The sequence below is a fragment of the Dipodomys spectabilis genome, unplaced genomic scaffold (genome assembly GCF_019054845.1).
Source record: "Dipodomys spectabilis isolate Male_0828 unplaced genomic scaffold, ASM1905484v1 ptg000095l, whole genome shotgun sequence".
NCBI lineage: Eukaryota > Metazoa > Chordata > Mammalia > Rodentia > Heteromyidae > Dipodomys > Dipodomys spectabilis.
The window spans coordinates 39,356,626-39,376,233 of record NW_024870772.1 but is presented as its reverse complement, the minus strand read 5'-3'; the positions used below and the strand labels follow the sequence as shown (position 1 = coordinate 39,376,233).

The 19,608-nt window shown below is 35.0% G+C and overlaps 1 protein-coding gene across 15 annotated transcripts in view; it reads left to right on the top strand.

Moving 5' to 3' along the window:
- The window catches only part of Supt20h (SPT20 homolog, SAGA complex component), a 35,430-nt gene that overhangs the window by 3,355 nt on the left and 12,467 nt on the right, over positions 1–19,608 (top strand). For 9 of the 15 annotated variants that reach the window (XM_042685341.1, XM_042685354.1, XM_042685352.1 and 6 more), the window contains exons 4-20: positions 2,488–2,523; positions 3,085–3,143; positions 3,847–3,913; positions 6,239–6,368; positions 7,492–7,595; positions 9,230–9,346; positions 9,446–9,499; positions 10,088–10,227; positions 11,642–11,798; positions 11,902–11,958; positions 14,130–14,201; positions 15,591–15,748; positions 16,909–16,935; positions 17,285–17,317; positions 18,219–18,336; positions 18,767–18,869; positions 19,016–19,174. In XM_042685341.1, coding sequence (XP_042541275.1) covers positions 2,488–2,523; positions 3,085–3,143; positions 3,847–3,913; positions 6,239–6,368; positions 7,492–7,595; positions 9,230–9,346; positions 9,446–9,499; positions 10,088–10,227; positions 11,642–11,798; positions 11,902–11,958; positions 14,130–14,201; positions 15,591–15,748; positions 16,909–16,935; positions 17,285–17,317; positions 18,219–18,336; positions 18,767–18,869; positions 19,016–19,174 — 1,591 coding nt within the window. The remainder of the gene's footprint in view (positions 1–2,487; positions 2,524–3,084; positions 3,144–3,846; positions 3,914–6,238; positions 6,369–7,491; positions 7,596–9,229; positions 9,347–9,445; positions 9,500–10,087; positions 10,228–11,641; positions 11,799–11,901; positions 11,959–14,129; positions 14,202–15,590; positions 15,749–16,908; positions 16,936–17,284; positions 17,318–18,218; positions 18,337–18,766; positions 18,870–19,015; positions 19,175–19,608) is intronic. The other 6 variants (XM_042685353.1, XM_042685349.1, XM_042685342.1 and 3 more) reach the window with 4 other exon arrangements.

Below are 19,608 nucleotides of genomic sequence, written 5' to 3'. Positions count from 1 at the left end.
GAAATCACTTAGAACATTGAGAGCGACAACAAAGAAAAACCTTTTGTATCTATGGAGTTCGTTTCACTCAGCATCATCTTACATGGTTATATATACATAACTATTGAGCTATTCTGCTCATCTGCTAAGATTATCCTAGATGTATACTAATTATTACAAATAAGGGAAACCATGGAACGTAATGTTTCTTTGGGTCTGGCTTACTTCACTTAATAGGATTTTTTTCCAAGGCTTTTCATTTCCTTACAAATGGAGCAGTGTCTTTTTTCTGATGGAAGCATAGAATTCCCGTGTGTGTGTGTGTGTGTGTGTGTGTGTGTGTGTGTGTGTGTGTGTGTGTGTGTGTGTGTGTGTGTGTGTGTGTGTGTGTGTGTGTGTGTGTGTGTGTGTGTGTGTGTGTGTGTGTGTGTGTGTGTGTGTGTGTGTGTGTGTGTGTGTGTGTGTGTGTGCCATATTTTCTTAATCCATTCATCTACTAAGGGGCATCTGGATTGGTTCCATATTTTAGCTATGGTGAATAATGTTGTGATAAACATAGTTGTGCTGGTAGCTTTAGTGTGACCATGTTTGTGGTCATTTGGGTAAATGCCCAGAAGTGGGATTGCTGGGTCATAGGGGAGTTCTATGTGGAGTCTTTTGAAGAACCTCCACACTCCTTTCCAGAGTGATTGAACAAGTTTGCACTCTCACCAACAGTGTAGTAGTGTTCCCTTTTGGTCACATCCCCTCCAGCATTGGTTATTAGTTTTCTTGATAATGGCCATTCTAACTGGGGTGAGGTGGAATCTCAATGTTGTTTTGATTTGCATTCTTTTATGGATAGAGATATTGAGCATTTCTTCATGTATTTATTGGCCATTCTTTCTCTTTAGAGAAGTCTCTCTTTATGTCTTTAGCCCACTTGTTAATGGAGTGGTTGTTTCTTAGAGGATTTGTTTTTGTGGGCTTTAATTTTTTTTAGTTGTATGTATATTTTAGATATGAGACCCTGGTTTTTAATTTTTTTAATGTAACATTTTAAGCAGCAATGTATTTCTGTTCATAGTGACAAATATCCTTATGAGTAAGCATTTAATCTATGCATGTGTGTATATGTGTGTGTGTATGTATGCGTTCATGTGTACAAATGCACACTCACGTGCACACTGGTGCTTGAATGCAGGTTCACACTATCATTTGGCTTTTCTTTCTTAAGACTGGCATTCTACCACTGGAACCACACACCTCCACTTCCAGCTTTTTGTTCGTTAATTGAAGATAAGACTCTCATGGACTTTCCTTCCCTGAGTTGGTTTCAAACCTTGATCCTCAGATCACAACCTTCAGAGTAGCTAGGATTATAAGTGTGATCCACTAGTGTGCAACTGGGATTTAACTTTTACCTTTAAAACATTAAAGCTTAAAGTGCTCACTGAAAGTGCACATGCCTAGAGTACAAGCACTTTCCTAGAATAGCTAAACTCCCAGCACCACAGAACAATAAAAGAAAATACATTAAAGCCTAAGATGAAGTGTAGTTGCATATGCCTATAATCTCAGCTACTTTGGAGGCGAAGCTAAGAGAATCCAGGTTGAGGCTGGCTAAAGCAAAAATGCTAATAGACCTATCTAAAAAGTAACCAAAGCAAAAAAAAAAGCACTGGCAACATAGCTCAAGTGGATGTGAGGCGCTGAGTTCAATCCCCAATACTACAATGAAAGTTAAACCCTGTGAAGGGGGGAATACTTTCTGATATTTTAAATATCATTAAATGTTATTTCAAACTAGATTTTAAAATTGATATTTTAAAAGGTATTTGATAACTCAGTCTCCTGTGGCTCAAGCCTGTAATCCTAGCTACTCATGAGGCTGAGATCATCTAGAGGTTTCAGTTCAAGCAGAAAAATTCCATAGATTCTCATCTCCAAATAGCCAACAAATAGCAGATGTGGAGGAGTCGCTCAAGTGGTAGAACACCCACCTAGAAGCCCTTAATTCAAACACCAGTACTGCAAAATAAATAAGGTACTTGATAGTAAATAAACACTGATAACAATGATGAATTAATGAACCCTATTCTGTAATACAAACCAGGAAATACTTCCTGGGACCTTGCCAATCTATCCATGCCCCAGTTTTTAGAGGAAAAAAATGAAGTTGTCACAGCAGATTCTGATCTCACCTTGTATTTTGTATCTACAGTATCTATGATATCCCTCCCCGGTGTTTGAAGGAGATTGTGACCAAATGTTGAAGACATATCTGCCTCAACAAATAGTAGCTGGGGACACCATTTTTTCTGTCTAGTTTGTTGTGATTAGTTGCCCCAAACAGTCATATTTTTTTTTCTTGTTACTTGCCTCGATCATACAGTGTGTTGGAAAAGAGAAAAAAGGAGAATACCTTGGGCTTTTTCAGAAAATAAGACATTTAAGCAAAAAATAATTATTTTTGTGTAAGTTATTTTCTGTGGAAATAGCTAACCAAAAACACTTTATTTTTTACAGCAACAAGCTTTAGAACTAGCTTTGGATCGTGCAGAGGTAAGGCATGACTAAATTATACATTGAAGTACTGGTGTTAGAAACTCAGAAAAACTAAGATTTTTGTATTTTATCTTCAAAGGAATACATTAATATTTTAGTTTTGTAGTGATGGAAATACTCTTGTTTTGATTACAGTGTTGGTTACATAAGAATGTCTGTTTATGTGAAAGCTTGTTCAGCAGTATACTTAAAATTGTTTTTCTGCTTTTGAGAAGTTCTCCAAAATAACTAAGAAACATAGAATCCTTGCAATTGAATGTACAATTTTTAATACAGTAGCACATTTTCAATAGCAATAAAGCATTGAGTATATTTCTGTCTTGTGAAATAACAATTTATAACAATAATATTGTGTTAAATCTTAGTGCAGTTTTTCACTTGTTTATAACTATATATTTAGAAGTTAAGGAATTTTTTTCTTGCAAGGTATAATTTAACGTGTCAAGCACTTGAGTGATTTAAGTGACTATTTTAGCTATTTTTAGATATATAGTACTTAATATAGTTGTCCATGCACAAAACAAAAGGCAAACTTTTTATAAACTTTTCTTCTCGTAGTATATCATTGAAAGTGCTCGACAGAGACCTCCTAAAAGGAAATACCTATCTAGTGGAAGGTATGAATGTTTAATTGATAATATCTTGGATTCGTTGATAATATTTTGGATTCATTAAGATATTTCTAACCCATTGCCTGTTGCTGCTAGACTCTCGGTTAGAAATGTGCCTAGGATCTTTCCATACATTGTCTAAGTATCCCTTATCTGTAAACCCAAAGTAACCCAAGTCTGAAAATTTTGGAGACAATGAGCCTTTGAAGTGGAAAATATTGCATCTGACATCTTACAAATGGTTCTAATCATAGTGAGGCAAAATAAAAAGAAATGTTGCATCAAATGTTCTTCAATATAATTGTATAAGTGAATATGAAATAACTAATTTTTGTGTCTAAACTGTGATCCATCCAAATGAGTTATACACAAATATTCCAAATCTAAAGAAATTAAAAACACTGGTAGAATGCTGGTACCTCAGGAGGCTGAGATCTGAGGATCATGGCTTGAAGCCAGTCCAGGTAAAACAGTCCTTGAGACTCATCATTAGCCACCAAAAAGCCAAGTGGTAGAGTGCTTGCCTTGAGCTGAAGTGGTAGAGTGGCTCAAGTGGTAGAGTGTTTGCCTTGAGCTGAAGAGTTGAGGGACAGTGCCCAGGCCCAGAGTTCAAACCCCACGACCAACCAAAATAGAAAAAAAGGCAACATTTCATCATAATTATATATTAACATTGCTATTTAGCATATTATGTTTACTTTTTTTTTAGAAAATCTATATTTCAAAAACTTTATGACTTGTATGTTGAAGAATGTGAAAAAGAACCAGAGGTTAAGGTAAGTATAATTTTTTTTATCGTATTGTAGCTTTTTGAAAATAAAAGAAGAATTTGATTGGAGTTATTTCAAGCAACTAATGGTTTATATCCTTGTACGTGAACTAACATTTTTTTTTTCTCAGACTCTAGTTAGTTTTTCAGCTGGTCCAGATCCTGTGCCAGGTCTTAAATGTGGCATTAGGTACCACTAACTTGCTAGGTAGGAGTGAAGGAATGGTGTTCACTGAGTAACAGAATATCTTACTAGAAAGTTGTGAGCAAAGTTACTTGTAAGCTTAAGATACAAGTAAAATAACTCATGGTAATTTGACTGGAAAGTAAAAGATTTTACAGGACCTACAGGAAATTCAAGTATGGTAATAAAAAGTAAATTTGATCTCAAAATAAATTCATGGCTGGGACCTTAAGGGTTCTATGAGATTCTTTTGTCATTAATTTAGGCAAAAAATAGTGTAATTTGGCCAGGTGCCGATAGCTCATACCTGCAATCCTAGCTGTTTAGGAGCCTGAGATCTGAAGGTTATGGCTTGAGCAAAAGAAGCTCAGGGATAGCACCTAGGCCCAGAGTTCAAGACCCAGGACCAGGAAAAACAAAACAAAACAAAAAACAACCTGTAATTCTAGTGTCTTTACCTTAAAAAAAAAGAATTTTATAAATCTTACAGTATGATTTCTGCATTAAATTTTTAGCATATAAAATATGTATATACTCAAAAATCCATATAATGCCCTATCCATTGTCTCACAGACACAACTAGGATAGGTGAGACTCTTCCATCATAAAGATTTTAAACTGCCCACCTGCCAAATATTTCATTCAAGTATAGAAGTTATAAACACAGCACATGTGGCCCACAGCATTTTATACTGTCTGACCCTTTAAAGGCTCCAACCTCTGCTCTAACGGGAGTGAACTCAGTAAGAACCAACTTGCTTGCTTGCTTTCTCTTTTTCTCTCTCTTACTCTCATTCTCACTCCTCCTCCCCCCCCATACACACATATACACACACATACACACACACACACAATAGTTAAAGGGATATCAATTCAACGTGTCCATTTATGAGCACAATGCATCTTGATCAGTCACTTCTTCCATCATTCTCCTCCAGCCACAACTTGTTTTCTTGAAGCGGTACACATACTCTGAATTTATCTAATTTTTTCTTGAGTCAGAATTCTGGAAACATTTTTTCCTGCACTGAAATTTTAGAATTTGTTTATTTTTTTTTTCCAGACATTTTCCACTAGGTAAACCAGGCTGGCCTCAAATTTTGTTCCTGATCCTCCTACCTCAACCTCCCAGTGCTCAGGGTTACAAATCTATGCTACTGGCTATGTTTTTTGTTTTATTGTGATTTGTTTTGGTTTTTACATTAAAGTAGTTAAAAGGTTGCAATTTTTTTTAATTTTCAATGACAATGACAGATGAAGAATTTATCATTTCTATGTTCAATTTTAACATGTTAAATATAACGTATCGTAATATTGTATAAGGTACAAAAAACACTATTGGTTTATTTCAGATCTTGCATAAAGTATTCTTGACTCAAACATCTTTCCAAGTAAAATCTAGGAAATTTGGGGGAGGGGGTTGTGTTTTTTTGTTTTTAAAAAAGGGGGGTTTGAAGGGTAGCTCATTTAGTAGAGTGCCAACCAATGAGTACCAAGTTCAAGTTCCAGTCTGGGCCCTAAAAATATAATTGAAAAATAGTGTTAAAAGGATATAAAGGAATTGCTACTTTTATATCATATATAAATTGTGTATTTTGATTTATGGATATTTAATTTCCTGATGGACCTTTAAGATGGCTCCTAAAAAGCTATTATATACTGAATTTACAGAAAATTATCTAAATTACTTACTGCTTCCTTTTATCAACCTGATATTTTTAGACTCAATATCTCAGTTAATAGTCTTTTTTTAAGCCTATTTAGAGCCACTGTAGACTGGAAATATTGAAGAAATGTGCATTTGCCACCATAGAGCTACAATTCTTCATTAACGTACTTTTACATGTATTTTACATATTTACATTTGACAGTTTTTAAAAGTATTTTCGCTTTCTGCCTTAGGTATTTAGTATTTTTATTGCTTTAAGGATTTCCGGTTTTAATTTTGATGTTAATCTACATTGACCATAGTATTACATAAAAATTAAGTTTACGTTGCTGCCTCATAATACTTTAATGTATTACATAATCTTCTTCGAGATTACAATATAGAACAAAGCTGATAGATTGATTCAGATCTTGTTGTAAAATTGTAGCATTTTCAAGGTTATATTGGATTATTTTCATGAGCTCTGCCTCTTTTTAAAGCAGAAATTAAGAAGAAATGTGAACTTGTTAGAAAAGCTTGTTATGCAAGAAACTTTGTCCTGTTTGGTGGTCAATCTCTACCCAGGAAATGAGGGATATTCTCTGATGCTCAGGGGAAAAAATGGATCAGGTAAGACCTTACAGTATACATAATAACTGCCAGGAGCAGGGTATGTTCCTGTACAAATTAGTTTTTTAACCTACTCGGTGTTGATTTAGGAATTAAAGGAGACTCGTCCTCAGTTTTTCTCCTTATGACTTTTGCTAGAAAGTTTGAAATTGTTTTAGTATGTATGATTATCCTTCTTGAACAGGTATTTGGAAAGTATTCTAATGCATATGTCTTTTAGGTTAGCTTATAAAAGACATGATTTTTAAATAGTTGTCAAATTTTGTTTACTATGCTTATTGCTGCTTGTATTCAAAGATGCCATAAGAAACTTTCAGATGTACTGCATTTTGAATTTTTTTTTTTTGTTTGGTTGGTTGTGGTTCTTGAACTCTGGGCCCCTCCACACTGTCCCTCTGTTCTTCAATTCCAGACAAGCGCTCTACCACTTGAGCCACAACACCACTTCCAGCTTTCCAGTAGTTAATTGGAGATAAGAGTCTTTCCGGCCCATACTGGCTTGGACCATGATCCTCAGATCTCAGCCTCCTGAGTAGCTAGGATTACAGACATGAGCCACCAGTACCTGGCTGCATTTTGTATTTTGAGTCTGGAACCTTTAATAATTTTTTATATATTAAAATATTTCTCTTGTTTCTGAAAAGATCCTTGTGTATACTCCTAGATTTCTCTACAGTGATCTAAAACATTGATGTGATAACCATAAGAGTTCTACAGAGAGTTCACTTAGGAATTTTTCTGTTAATAATTGTATAACACCAACAGAATTTTGTTCTGAGAGTGAACATTTTTAGATGAAGTACCATCCTATCTATCTTCCAGATGTGATTAATTAACGTGCAGTAAATCATTAGTTTTATGTTCTGATAACTGATGGCTGTGATTTGAAGTGTAATGTTATGTCAGATGTGTTGCCATAATATATTAGGCTGCTTTTCCCTTTCTGGTCTAAAATGCTTATTTTTAAGAAGTCTTTCAGTAATAGGGCTTAAGTAAAGAAGGACATTAGTTAGAAAAGCCCATTTTATTTTTTTCTTGAAAAACTGTTTTTGATTTAGATTATGTGCCTAAACTTTTTGATTTTCCTAAACATTGCTATAAACTTTCTGTTTTAAAAATTAAGATTCTGAGACCATTCGACTACCTTATGAAGAAGGAGAGTTGCTTGAATACTTAGATGCAGAAGAATTACCTCCTATTCTAGTTGATCTTCTAGAAAAATCTCAGGTATAAACATTTCTTCTTTCTAGTGTCCTGCCTACAAAGAAATGTCAGTATAAATATATATTAACATAATTGAAATATACAAAATATTTTTAGAAAACAGTTCCTGCCTGGCACAGTGGTATGTGCCTGTAGCTCAACCTGCCCAGAAGCTTGAGGCAGGAGGATATCCTGAGCCTAGGAATTTCAAAATATTAAGAAACATCTCAAATATATAAATTAAAATAGTCTTTAAATTTGTTATATATATATATATGATATATTGTTGTGCCACTAATATATATGTATGTATATATATATATATATTTCTAGAAACAAATAACTTTGGTATTTGATAAATTACATTTAATCTTTTCTGAGACATGAACAGGGTTTTGTTATATTGCCCAACCAGGCCCTGAACTAACAAGGCTTTGAACCTCCTGCCTCCACCCCCCTATTCCTATGATAACAAGTCATATACTACCATGCCTGGCTGTGATACTTAATTTTTACCAGTGTTTTCAGCAGTGTTAAGAACAAGAAATGGCACCTTTTGCATTGCTACTTTTAAAATGGTTTATTGTGGAATACTTTAACCTATGTACTGCAGCAAAATGTACAAGTTATTCAGTTCTTCAAATGTTATTAGAGGAATTAGGTTATCAATTGAAATCTCCCTTTATGAAGGAAAACTGGGTGTAGTAGGGCATACCTTTATTCTCAGTACTCAAGAGGCAGAGATACTGGGTTGGGAATGTGGCTCAGTGGTAGAGTGTTGGCCTAGCATGAATGAAGCTCTGGCTTCAATTCCTTAGTACCACATAAACATAAAAAGCCGGAAGTGGCACTGTAGCTTAAGTGGTAGAATTCTAGCCTTGAGCAAAAGAAGCTCAGAGACAGTGCCCAGACCCTGAGTTCAAGCCCCAGGAGTAGGGGGAAAAAAAAAAAGAGGCAGAGATAGGAGAATCAAATAGGATTCAAAACCAGCTAAGGCAGAAAAAGTCTGTGAGACTCTATCTCCAGTTATGCAGTAAAATTTCAGAAGTATTGCTCTGGCTCAGATGGTAGAATGCTAGCCTTGAATGAAAAAGCTAAGGGACAGCACCCAGGCCCTGTGTTCAAGCCTCAGTACTGGCACACAGACACACATGGAAAAGAAAGAAGGGAGGGGAACTTCTTTTTTATGAAGCTTTTTTAAGGTAGGGGCTAGAAACTGGCCTTTATGTCTGTACTTTGTAATCGCCAGCTTTGGCAATCATTGCCTTATTCTTTGCTTTTTCCTTAACTTCCTTGACTTAACTCCAGTGATGTTGGGAACTTTGCTAAGGAAAAAGTTTATTAAGAATGTGAAATAGGGGCTGGGAAGGTGGCTCAGTGGTAGAGTGCTTGCCTTGCATGCATGAGGCCCTGAGTTCGATTCCTAAGCACCACATAAGCAGGAAAAAAAAGCCGGAAGTGGCAATGTGGCTCACAAGTGGTAGAGCGCTAGCCTTGAGCTGAAGAGCTGAGGGATAGTACTGAGGCCAGAGTTCAGGCCCCACGACTGGACCCAAAAAAAAAAAAAAAAAAAAAAGAATGTGAAATTTTCAATATAAACTTCACTTTTTAGGCTTTTGAAAAATGACATAAACGTAAATGTTTTTCCTCAAAAACAGGTTAATATTTTTCATTGTGGGTGCGTCATAGCAGAAATACGTGACTATAGGCAGTCGAGTAATATGAAGTCTCCTGGTTACCAGAGCAGGCACATTCTCTTACGACCAACGATGCAGGTATGGAATGTTTAATTTTCTTTTTTAGTGGGATTTTCATTCGTTAATGTTTCCAAATGTTCATATGAGTATGCATTAATTTTTAAAATTTTATTCCAGACTTTAATCTGTGATGTTCATTCAATAACAAGTGATAACCATAAATGGACCCAGGTTAGTTTTTTGGTTTGGGGATTTAGTTTTAATTTTTTTATTATTATTATCTTTAAATAGATATACAAAGGAGTTGCCAGAGCTAGGCAACCAAGCTCACACCTGTAATCCTAGCTACTCAGGACGCTAAGATCTGAGGATCATGATTCAAAGCCATCTGGGACAGGAAAATATGTGAGACTCCTATGTCCAATTAATCACAAAAGGTGAAAATGATGCTGTAGCTCAAGTGATAGAGTGCAAAAGGAGCTCAGGGACAGCACCCAGGCCCAGAGTTCAAGCTTAGGACCAAAAAAGAAAGTTGTCATTTAACAAAGCAGTTTGTGAATTCAATATACAACTTACAAAATACAATACACAATATAATACAATATACAAATTACAAATCTAGTACAAATTACTAGATTCCCATTAGAATTTTCTTGATGTTGTGAAGTTTCTGAATTTACACGCTAATGTTGGAAGCTAGAATTTACTACATTTTACTATAGTGTTTAGCATAGTAGTTTCAGGGAATATATATACTCGACATGTATGATTACTCTTTAAAAATCCTGTGTCTGATATACATGTTCTTTTACATTTCAGGAAGACAAGCTGTTGCTTGAGAGCCAACTGATTCTGGCTACAGCTGAACCACTGTGTCTTGATCCTTCTGTAGCAGTAGCCTGCACTGCAAACAGACTGCTCTATAACAGGCAGAAGATGAATACTCGTCCAATGAAACGGTAATTGCTCATACTTGTATCATAAGTACCTCTAAATTCTATTTATTGTGTATTTTCCTTGAGTATACTTTTTTTTTGTGGGGGGGGGGGGGGTGTCCGGTTGTGGGCCTGAACTCTGGGCCTGGGTGCTGTCCCTCAGCTCTTCAGCTCAAGGCTAGCACTCTACCACCTGAGCCACAGCGCCACTTCCGGCTTCTTTTTCTGCTTATGTGGTGCTGAGGAATCGAACCCAGGGCCTCATACATGCAAGGCAAGCTCTCTACCACTGAGCCACCTTCCCAGCCCGAGTATATATATATATACATATATATATATATATATATATATACATATATATATATATATATATATATATACATATGTATATATATATACATATATATGTATGTATGTATATATGTGTATATGTATATATATATATATATGTATATATATTTATATATGTATATATATGTGTATATATATTTATATATATTTTATCGTAAGCCTAATCTATTATACTCTTATCTCTAATTAACCAGCAAAGAGCTGAAGTAGAACTATGGCTCAAGTGGTAGAGTGCTAACCTTGAGCACCCAGGCTTTGAGTTCTAACCCCAGAACTGGCACCAGAAAAAAATGGGCACTTTTCATTCTTTCTCATGTCATTAGCTGCATTCTCAAATTTTATGGTACAGATCTACTTATATAGGATAAAAATCCTGTTTAAGCATAGTAAGCATAGAACATTGTAGTGTTTTTCCTTTTGATGGTGCTAGAGGTGAAAACCAGTGACTTGCAAATGCTAGTAAGTACTTCATACCTATCTCTTAGTTTTTTGAAATAGTCTTACTACGTAGCTTAAACTGGCATTGAGTTCTTGGTCTTTTCAGCCTCTAAACTGCTGGGATTACAGGTATGTAACACTGTGTGCAGCTAGTGATATACCAGTTTTCAAGTGGACCTATTTTTATTTGTTCAGATATCCTGCTGACTTTTAGCTTCTTACATGCCTAGATCAGAAACAAGTTTCCTCTCCCCTAACTTCCTATAGCTAATTTCTTATTATTCATGACTTAGCTCACTTATTTTTTTTTTTCAGTCCTTTTCTTCCCTCCCTTTTCTCATGTAGTCCTCCCTTTTACTTATTCGTCATGGAACTGGATTTTCCCCTCTATTGCATAGTGTTTTCTGAACTCTGAATTTAATTATCTTATCTGTTTACTTATGATTGTTTCCACTCTGGACTATCAGTTTCATGGTAATGGGAATTTGGTCTGACATATTAATTTTCACTTCACCTGTGCCTAGGACATTGCGTGGCATGTGGTAATGTTCTATAAATATTTGTGATTTAATTACGTATTTAATATTTACTAGTTTAAACATATAATAAGTCAGTTAACTTTGCTGAACTCAGATTTTTACTATTGCAGGTGTTTCAAGAGGTACTCCAGGTCCTCCCTGAATCGGCAGCAGGATCTCTCTCACTGTCCCCCTCCACCTCAGCTGAAATTACTTGATTTCTTACAGAAAAAAAAGGAAAGAAAGGCAGGTCAGCATTATGACCTCAAAATCTCTAAAGCAGGCAATGTAAGTATGTATTGTTCATAATTTAAAGAAAGCTTAAGTGTGTCAGAAGGTTTGTCTTATTTTGAATGTTTTGGTGTAATTACACTGCTTTTTTATTTTTCAGTGTGTAGATATGTGGAAGCGTAGTCCCTGTAATTTGGTCATGCCATCTGAAGTAGAAGTAAGTCAATTCATGAAATGCTCTTTTTTTTTTAATAGACAGTTTCTAATTTTACCATCAACTGGTACTTTTAGAAAAGAATCTCCTCTTAAAAACAATTTTTTAAGAATATCAGCTTCCTGTTTTAAGTACCAGTACATTTTTCCATTGTTACATAAGGCCATAACATTTGAATAGAGTTCAGAGTTTAGAGCAGCATAATGAAATAATTTGAAAATTAGAAAAATGTGGTGTTCATTATGTAATATAACTAGCCTGCTACTGGATTTTTCCATAATTTTTCTTCATAATTTTCTTACTTGCTTTTTTTCTTCAAACTGGTTAAAGATTAATATTGGAGTAATGACCACCACTAGGAACCTTAAGTTTATTCTTTACTAATCTCAAATATACATAATTATAAATGATTAGATATAAAGATATTTTGATGAGAGATCTTATATTTTCCTGATGTTCTCTGAATTCTGGTTTATGGTTCATCCAGTTCTTTATAATTGTTGTTACATATTTTTTTGCATGCAAAGAGCAAGTTACTATAATTTAAAGATAATTCTGCAAAGCACAAAACCAAAAGTAGAAATAGACTATATACAACTTGGAGAGGTAAGTCATATTGTCATTTTGAAACTTATATGCTCCTAAGGGAACATAGCATAAGAATAGATGTTGTGGGTAAATTGTTAGAAGGAGGGCAAGGTAAATATCTAAAGCAGTTCTTCCAAAATGTTTTTTTTTTTTGGTTGGTCGTGGGTCTTGAACTCTGGGTCTGGGCGCTGTCCCTCAGCTCTTCAGCTCAAGGTGAGCGCTCTACCACTTGAGCTACAGCGCCACTTCCAGTTTTATGGTAGTTTATTGGAGATAGGAGTCTCATGGTCTCTCCTGCCCAGGCTGGCTTTGAACCGCGATCCTCAGATCTCAGCCTCCTGAGTAGCTAGGATTACAGGCGTGAGCACCAGTGCCCGGCTCTTCCGAAATGTTAATACTTGAATGAGTTGCCTAGGAAGCTTATTAAATTGTAAATTCCCATTCAGCAAATCTGGGCTGCTATTTTCACAAGCTTACAAGTGGTGCTAGGCCCAAGAACCAGAATTTAAGTAGCAAAGCCCTAATAATAATTTCCCAGCTAGCCAAGCACGGGTGGCTCACACCTGTAATCCTAGCTACTCAGGAGGTGGAGATCTGAGGATCACAGTTGAAAGCCAGCCCAGGCAAGAAAGTCCATGAGACTCTTATCTCCAATACACTACCAGAAAACCAGTGGCACTGTGGCTCAGGTGGTAGAGCACTAGCCTTGAGCTGAAAAGGTGAGGGACAGCACCCAGGCCGAGTTCAAGCCCCACGACTGACTAAAAAATAAAAATAAAATAATTTATCAACTTAGTTCAGTCAGAAGATTGCCATAGAATAAACATACAAATTTCAATCCCCAGTTCAGACCTACATAAGGGTTTCTAGCAGAGGGACATTAAAAAATAATAAAAAATTTTAAAAATGTGCTTTTAACAGGTGCTCAAGTGAGTCTAAATTTCTGTTGTTTTGGGTTTGTTGGTTGGATTCCTTTTGCTTCATTTTGTTTTGATCTAGGGTTTGAAGCCAGGGCCTTGTGTGGTGAAGCACAGACTCCTTGCCACTGAACTATATACTTTCCCTACTCTTAAAAATCATTGCTGCCAAGCACATGACAACATTTCATTTGCACACATTCCTTAGACATACTACAAAATAAATGGCCTAAATGACAAATATTTCAAAATTTGAATCAACTTTAATACTATGTCTTCTATATTCTCTTCCCAACTTTGTTACCACTAATAGATGACAACTTCTATTAAGAATCCTGCCATTATCTCTGACGTTTGAGTTTCCCTGAAGGAAAGTCTCTTAAGAGCATGTGGTGTCAGTTTATAATATGAGAAAGGGCACTGTCCAGAAAAAGCAACTATTTAGTATACAGTCAGATGCTAATTTTATTTTTTATTATTAAACTTGTCTTAATTGACAGATTGTCTTACATAGCAGGTAAATTTTAAATTACTTAAGCACAAGAGTTACTAACATTAGTGATACAAGAATTTGGGGGTTAATAGCTATGCTTTATATTCTTCAGCTACTTCAATTCTTCTCTAGTCAGTATATTGATTCCATTTTATCTGGTGTCTTGGCCTATTTAGGTGGAGAAATATGCTAAAGTGGAAAAATCTATCAAATCTGATGACTCACAACCAACAATTTGGCCAGCCCATGTAAGTGATCATTTCCCATTCTCCATTTCTAATATGGGTTTGCAGTTTTTTTAATTAAAAATACAATGCTTTTAATGTAGGATTAAAAAAAAAATTCTTGAAGATGTAGTGAATTCTTAGAAGGAATAATTATTTTGCCTCAAAGTTAACAAATAGAGTAATTTTAACTTCATTAGTTGTTCCTTGTGCACACCTAATCTAAGTCCTGTCTAGGCCACATAGGGAAGCCTTGTCTTAGAAAAGAACTACATTTGTTTTTTTGTATTAAACTAGGACATTCTTACAAGGATGTCTCAATGAAAATACTCTATTTTTTTTATTACAACAGTAACTTAGACAAAATTTGGCATAATATATTAAATTAGATGAACCCTAGTGACAAAATAATGACATGTTTTCTATATAGGATATTTTATATGAATGGCAAGACTAATAAAAAAATAGATTGGCTTTCAAAAGTTTTATATTGAAAGTCATGTTATACATGCAATGTATATGTCAAGTGTATGAAATCCCACCATATTACTCTCAAGTTTAATATTCCATTGGCACTCTCATTCCCAAAGTAGTATGAAAAAAAGAATCCTATACAGCACTGGAGACATGGGAGGGGTAGAACAACATGAGGGTTTGGATTACAGGCTACAGGACCCCAGACAATTCACTTAATCCTTTACCTGTAATATGGAGATAGTGCCCACCATTGGGATGTGGTAAGGATTGCATGAGGCACTACTTGTTTAGTGCTGCTAACCGTGTTCAGTAAGTGTTTAAATGATTTACTATCATTAAATGGTATATCCATACTTCATAGTAGACATTAATGCTTTGTTGTCTTGTTTTTTCTAAAAAGAAAAAGAAACATCCTGCTGGATATGGTGTCTCAAGTTTGTAGTCCTAGCTACCAGGGAAACAGAAATCCGGGGATGGAGATTTGAGGCTAAGCCAGGTTTTAAAAAAAACAAAAAAACAGTTCTCAAGATTGCATCTCAGTCAGTGAATAGGTAGTGACGCACACCTGTTTTTCCAGCTATGGGGAAAGCACAATAGCTGGGTGCAGCAGTTTGTGCTGTCATCCACAGCAACACAAGAGAAGTACAAGTAAGGAGGATCATAGCTCAAGTCAACCAAAGCATAAAGTGAGACCGTATCTCAACAGTAACCAGTAGAAAGGGCTAGCAGAATTGTTCAGTGGTATCCTTGAGTTCATTCCCTGGTACAAGAACCATCTGAGTTTTATTCTTACTAAGTCTTAAACATTTCTGTAGTCTATGAATGGCAGCTTATTTTCCTATTGCCAGATATAAGTTAATGTGTCACTTATTCCTGAGCTTTGCTAATTCTGATTACTTACTTGAGAATTTCTTTGAGATGCTCTATCTTTTTCAGGATATAAGAGATGATTACTTATTTGAATGTGAAACTGGTAATCAGTATCAAAAAACAAAGCTGACCATCTTGCAGTCACTTGGTGATCCACTTTACTATGGTAAAATACAGCCATGTAAAGCAGATGAAGAAAATGACAGCCAGATGTCTCCATCCCAGTGAGTTCTGTTTAATACATTTTATTGACAAATTCAGGCATCCAGAATTTATTTAAACTACTAATTTAAACTACTAATTTTTATTCATTAGTGAATAAAAATGTCCCCTTGGGGACTCTTGTTGGTTAAGTAGCCAGTTACATTTGGCAGTAGATATGAGTAAGTCATAGTTACCGTGTTGTCTGAGATTTAAGATAATTACATTTTTTAGAAGCCCCATGATTTGTTTTTATACTTGCTTTGAAGGATACTTTGGTATGTTTTGGTATTGACAGTTTATATAATTTGCCTTCCGAAATGTATATATTACACACATTTAGTACAGGGTACCTCTAGTTACTTTTACTTTAGATGTTGATATTGTTTTGGAAAGAAGAAAACTTAAAAAAAGAGCTCAGCAGTAAAAGACTAGGCCAGATCTATGTTAATTTATTAATACTAATACAATTAGAGTAGAAAAAGTAGATTTTAAGAGCAAGTGCATAGTACCTGTAAGAAACAAACTCTTTATCCAGACATTAGTGGCTCATGCCTATAACCCTAGCTACTCAGGAGGCAGAAATCTGAGCCAGCCCAGGCAGAAAAAGTCCATCAGACTCTTATCTCCAATTAATTACCAAAAACAAAAAACAAAAACCAGAAGTGGATCTGTGGCATAAGTGGTAGAGCACTAGCCTTGAGCAGTAGACCTCAGGACAGTGCTTAGGCCTTGAGTTCAAGCTCCAGCACAAAAATCCTCAGCTAACAAACACAAATTCCAGATATTCTGATTACCTACCTATATTAGTCTATTTAACGTTTTTATTTTTATGAAATATATTTAATGTTTAAAAATTTAAATGTACTAAATATTTAATATACTTAATGTTAAAAATACTCATGTTTAATATTACCTGTACTGAAAATCTTCCCATTAAAAGTATATTGGCTTATTTTAAATTTATTATCTTCTCTGGAACACAAAGTATATATTCTCCAAAATACCAACAGATTACTTTTCTTGCCAAGAAGAGAATTGAGTTGTTTACCATTATCCAGGAATTGCTTAGAAATGTTGCCTGATTTGTTATCTTTTAGTCATTCTTCTATATTTTAATAAGTGTAAAGTTAAAAGTTTAAGCTACATTAACCAAGTATTTTTTTTACATTTTATATTTCAGCTCCTCCACAGATGATCATTCAAATTGGTAATTACAATATAAGTAATCCATTAAGATTATTTCAATAATTATAATCTGTTAAGAGCCATAAAGTCAGACTATTTTTAAAGATTTGGTAAAGATACTTCTTTCATGTATTCTCTGTATAAAATAATATTTTAAAGTTCTGTATGTAGTACAACAGTAAGAATAACCTGCAAGTTCAAAGATTAAAATAAAGGAAAGCAAAAGCCATAGTAATTTTGTGATTTAGTAATATGGCCAGCACTTGTCAAAGTGAATAATACTTGTAATACTTGGAATTTCTTCAGAAGTAATCCCAGGGCTTCTTCAAACACTCTTATCTAATAGTTTTTTTCTCTCTCTAACATTTTAGGTTCATTATTGGGTCAAAGACTGATGCTGAGAGGTAAAAAATTTTTTTTAAATGCATCTAAGTCAGATAAAAAGTATATTACTGGCTGAGTGCCGGTGACTCATGCCTGTACTACTCAAGGAGGCTGAGGATCAGGGTTTGAAGCCAGCCCAGGCAGAAAAATCATTAAGAAATTCTTATCTCCAATTAATTACTCGAAAACCAGAAGTGGCACTATGGCTCAAAGTGGTCGGGTGCTAGCCTTGAGCAAAAAGGGACAGGGTCCAGGCCCTGAGTTCGAACCCCTACTACAATGTCACCCCTTCCATATACTTTGATTTTCATGATGCACTTGACTGCTTGAACATGAAATGATTTAATATGCTAACCTCAGAAGTAAAATTAGATCTTAAATCCCTTTCAACTTTAAAATCCAGTTAATTCCAGAAAAGAATATGGTATAAAAAACTATAAATATCATTTTCATAGGGTGAGATTTAGGGGAACTGAATTGTATTTGGGGGGCATTTTACTACTGTAAGGATGGTTTTTCATAGAATTATAAAACCATTTACAGTTTTGTTTTGAATAAAAATATTTATAAAATTTATCAGTAGCTCACACCTAGAATTCTGGCTACTAAAGGAGGCAGAAGGATTGCAGTTCAAATCCAGCAGGAAAGCCCTTGACACTCTATTTTGTTAACCATCAAAAAACCAGAAGTAGAGCTCTGATTCAATTGGTAGAGCAATATCTTTGAGCAAAAAAGCTCAGCAGCAGCACCCTGACCTGAGTTCAGGCCCCAGGACTGGCACCAGAAAAAAAAAAAAAAAAAAGATGAAGGCTACGAGTATAGCTCAAGTGATTATGCACCTCCTGGAAAGTTCAAGGCCATGAGTTCAAATGAAATAAAATGAGATTAACTGTTCCTTACTTGTTTTCCATAATACTTCAGGATAGTTAATCAGTACCAAGAATTGGTCCAGAATGAAGCTAAATGTCCAGTCAAGATGTCGCACAGCTCTAGTGGTTCAGCCAATCTGAGTCAGCCTTCTCCAGGGAAAGAAGGGGAAGTATGTATAGTTTTTGTACCTTATTTTTTTAAAAGATGTTAAGGATCATATTTTGAAATGTAGAGAGAATCTTTAATTTTGGTTTTTACTTTAAACTTTACTATTTATCTTTTTATGATAGAAAAGAGTACATATCTGTGTACTAGTCATCTGGGTTCAAGCGTTACTGTCTAGGAAATGATAGGTAGAAGAAGGTAGAAGCTTTGCCTTTTAAGTCTTTGGCTCCTTTCACTCCGATTCTCTCCTATTCAAAATTCTTTCCCTCATCCTTTGAGTGTTAAGTATTTCATAGGTCCCAGTGAAATTATTTGTTATATTTAGACTATTCAGTCTATAACCGACCACTAAGAATACTTTGTAGTGATAGATTGTTTCTATGTAGTACTATTGATTTCAGTTTTAACAAGTATGTTTACTATCACTCTTTTAGCAGTCTGAGACCTTGTCAGTTCAATCTTCTGTTTTGGGGAAGGGGATAAAGCATCGACCTCCACCCATCAAACTTCCTACAAGCTCAGGAAGTAGTTCCTCAGGTATTAAAATGCCTAATGTTCAATAATCTAGAGTAAGAATTGTCATACAGTCAATCTCTTTTTTGAAGTTTTACTCATTTTTTTTTCCTACAATTTACCGAGTTTTGAACTTGAGTCCATGAATCATTTTCATATTCTTCTCCTAGGTAACTATTTTACACCCCAACAGGCCAGCAGCTTTCTTAAATCTCCAACTCCTCCTCCATCTTCTAAGCCACCAAGTCTTTCTCGAAAGTCATCTGTAGATCTCAATCAAGTTAGTATGCTTTCTCCAGCTGCCCTATCACCTGCCAGCTCATCACAAAGTAAGTTATAACTTAAATTCTTCATTAAAATTGTCATAAGCTTCTGTATTAGTGTTTAAGACAGCTTTTCGACCTGTGAATAGTGAAATCTGAATGTGCTCAATGTACTCTTTACCCAGAATATGTAAGTTGTGAGTGGTTTTGAGCAGAGTTCTTATTTCTGTATGTATTATGTGCTTATTGTAATTGTATGTTTTTCTCTATCTATGTATGCACTTTGTATATACCTTCCTTTTAGACTTGCAACCTATACATCTCCTTTAAAAAATAATCTTGCAGTTACTCTTGTAATAAGATTCCAAACTATTTTTATTTTATTGTACCATAAGTTGCTTTGTATTTTATGAATTGTGTGACTGGTATGAAAAAAAAAATGCTCAAAGAACTGCTGATTCAGATTTTTTATTTGTATATGTAAGAGGCCAGCTAATTTC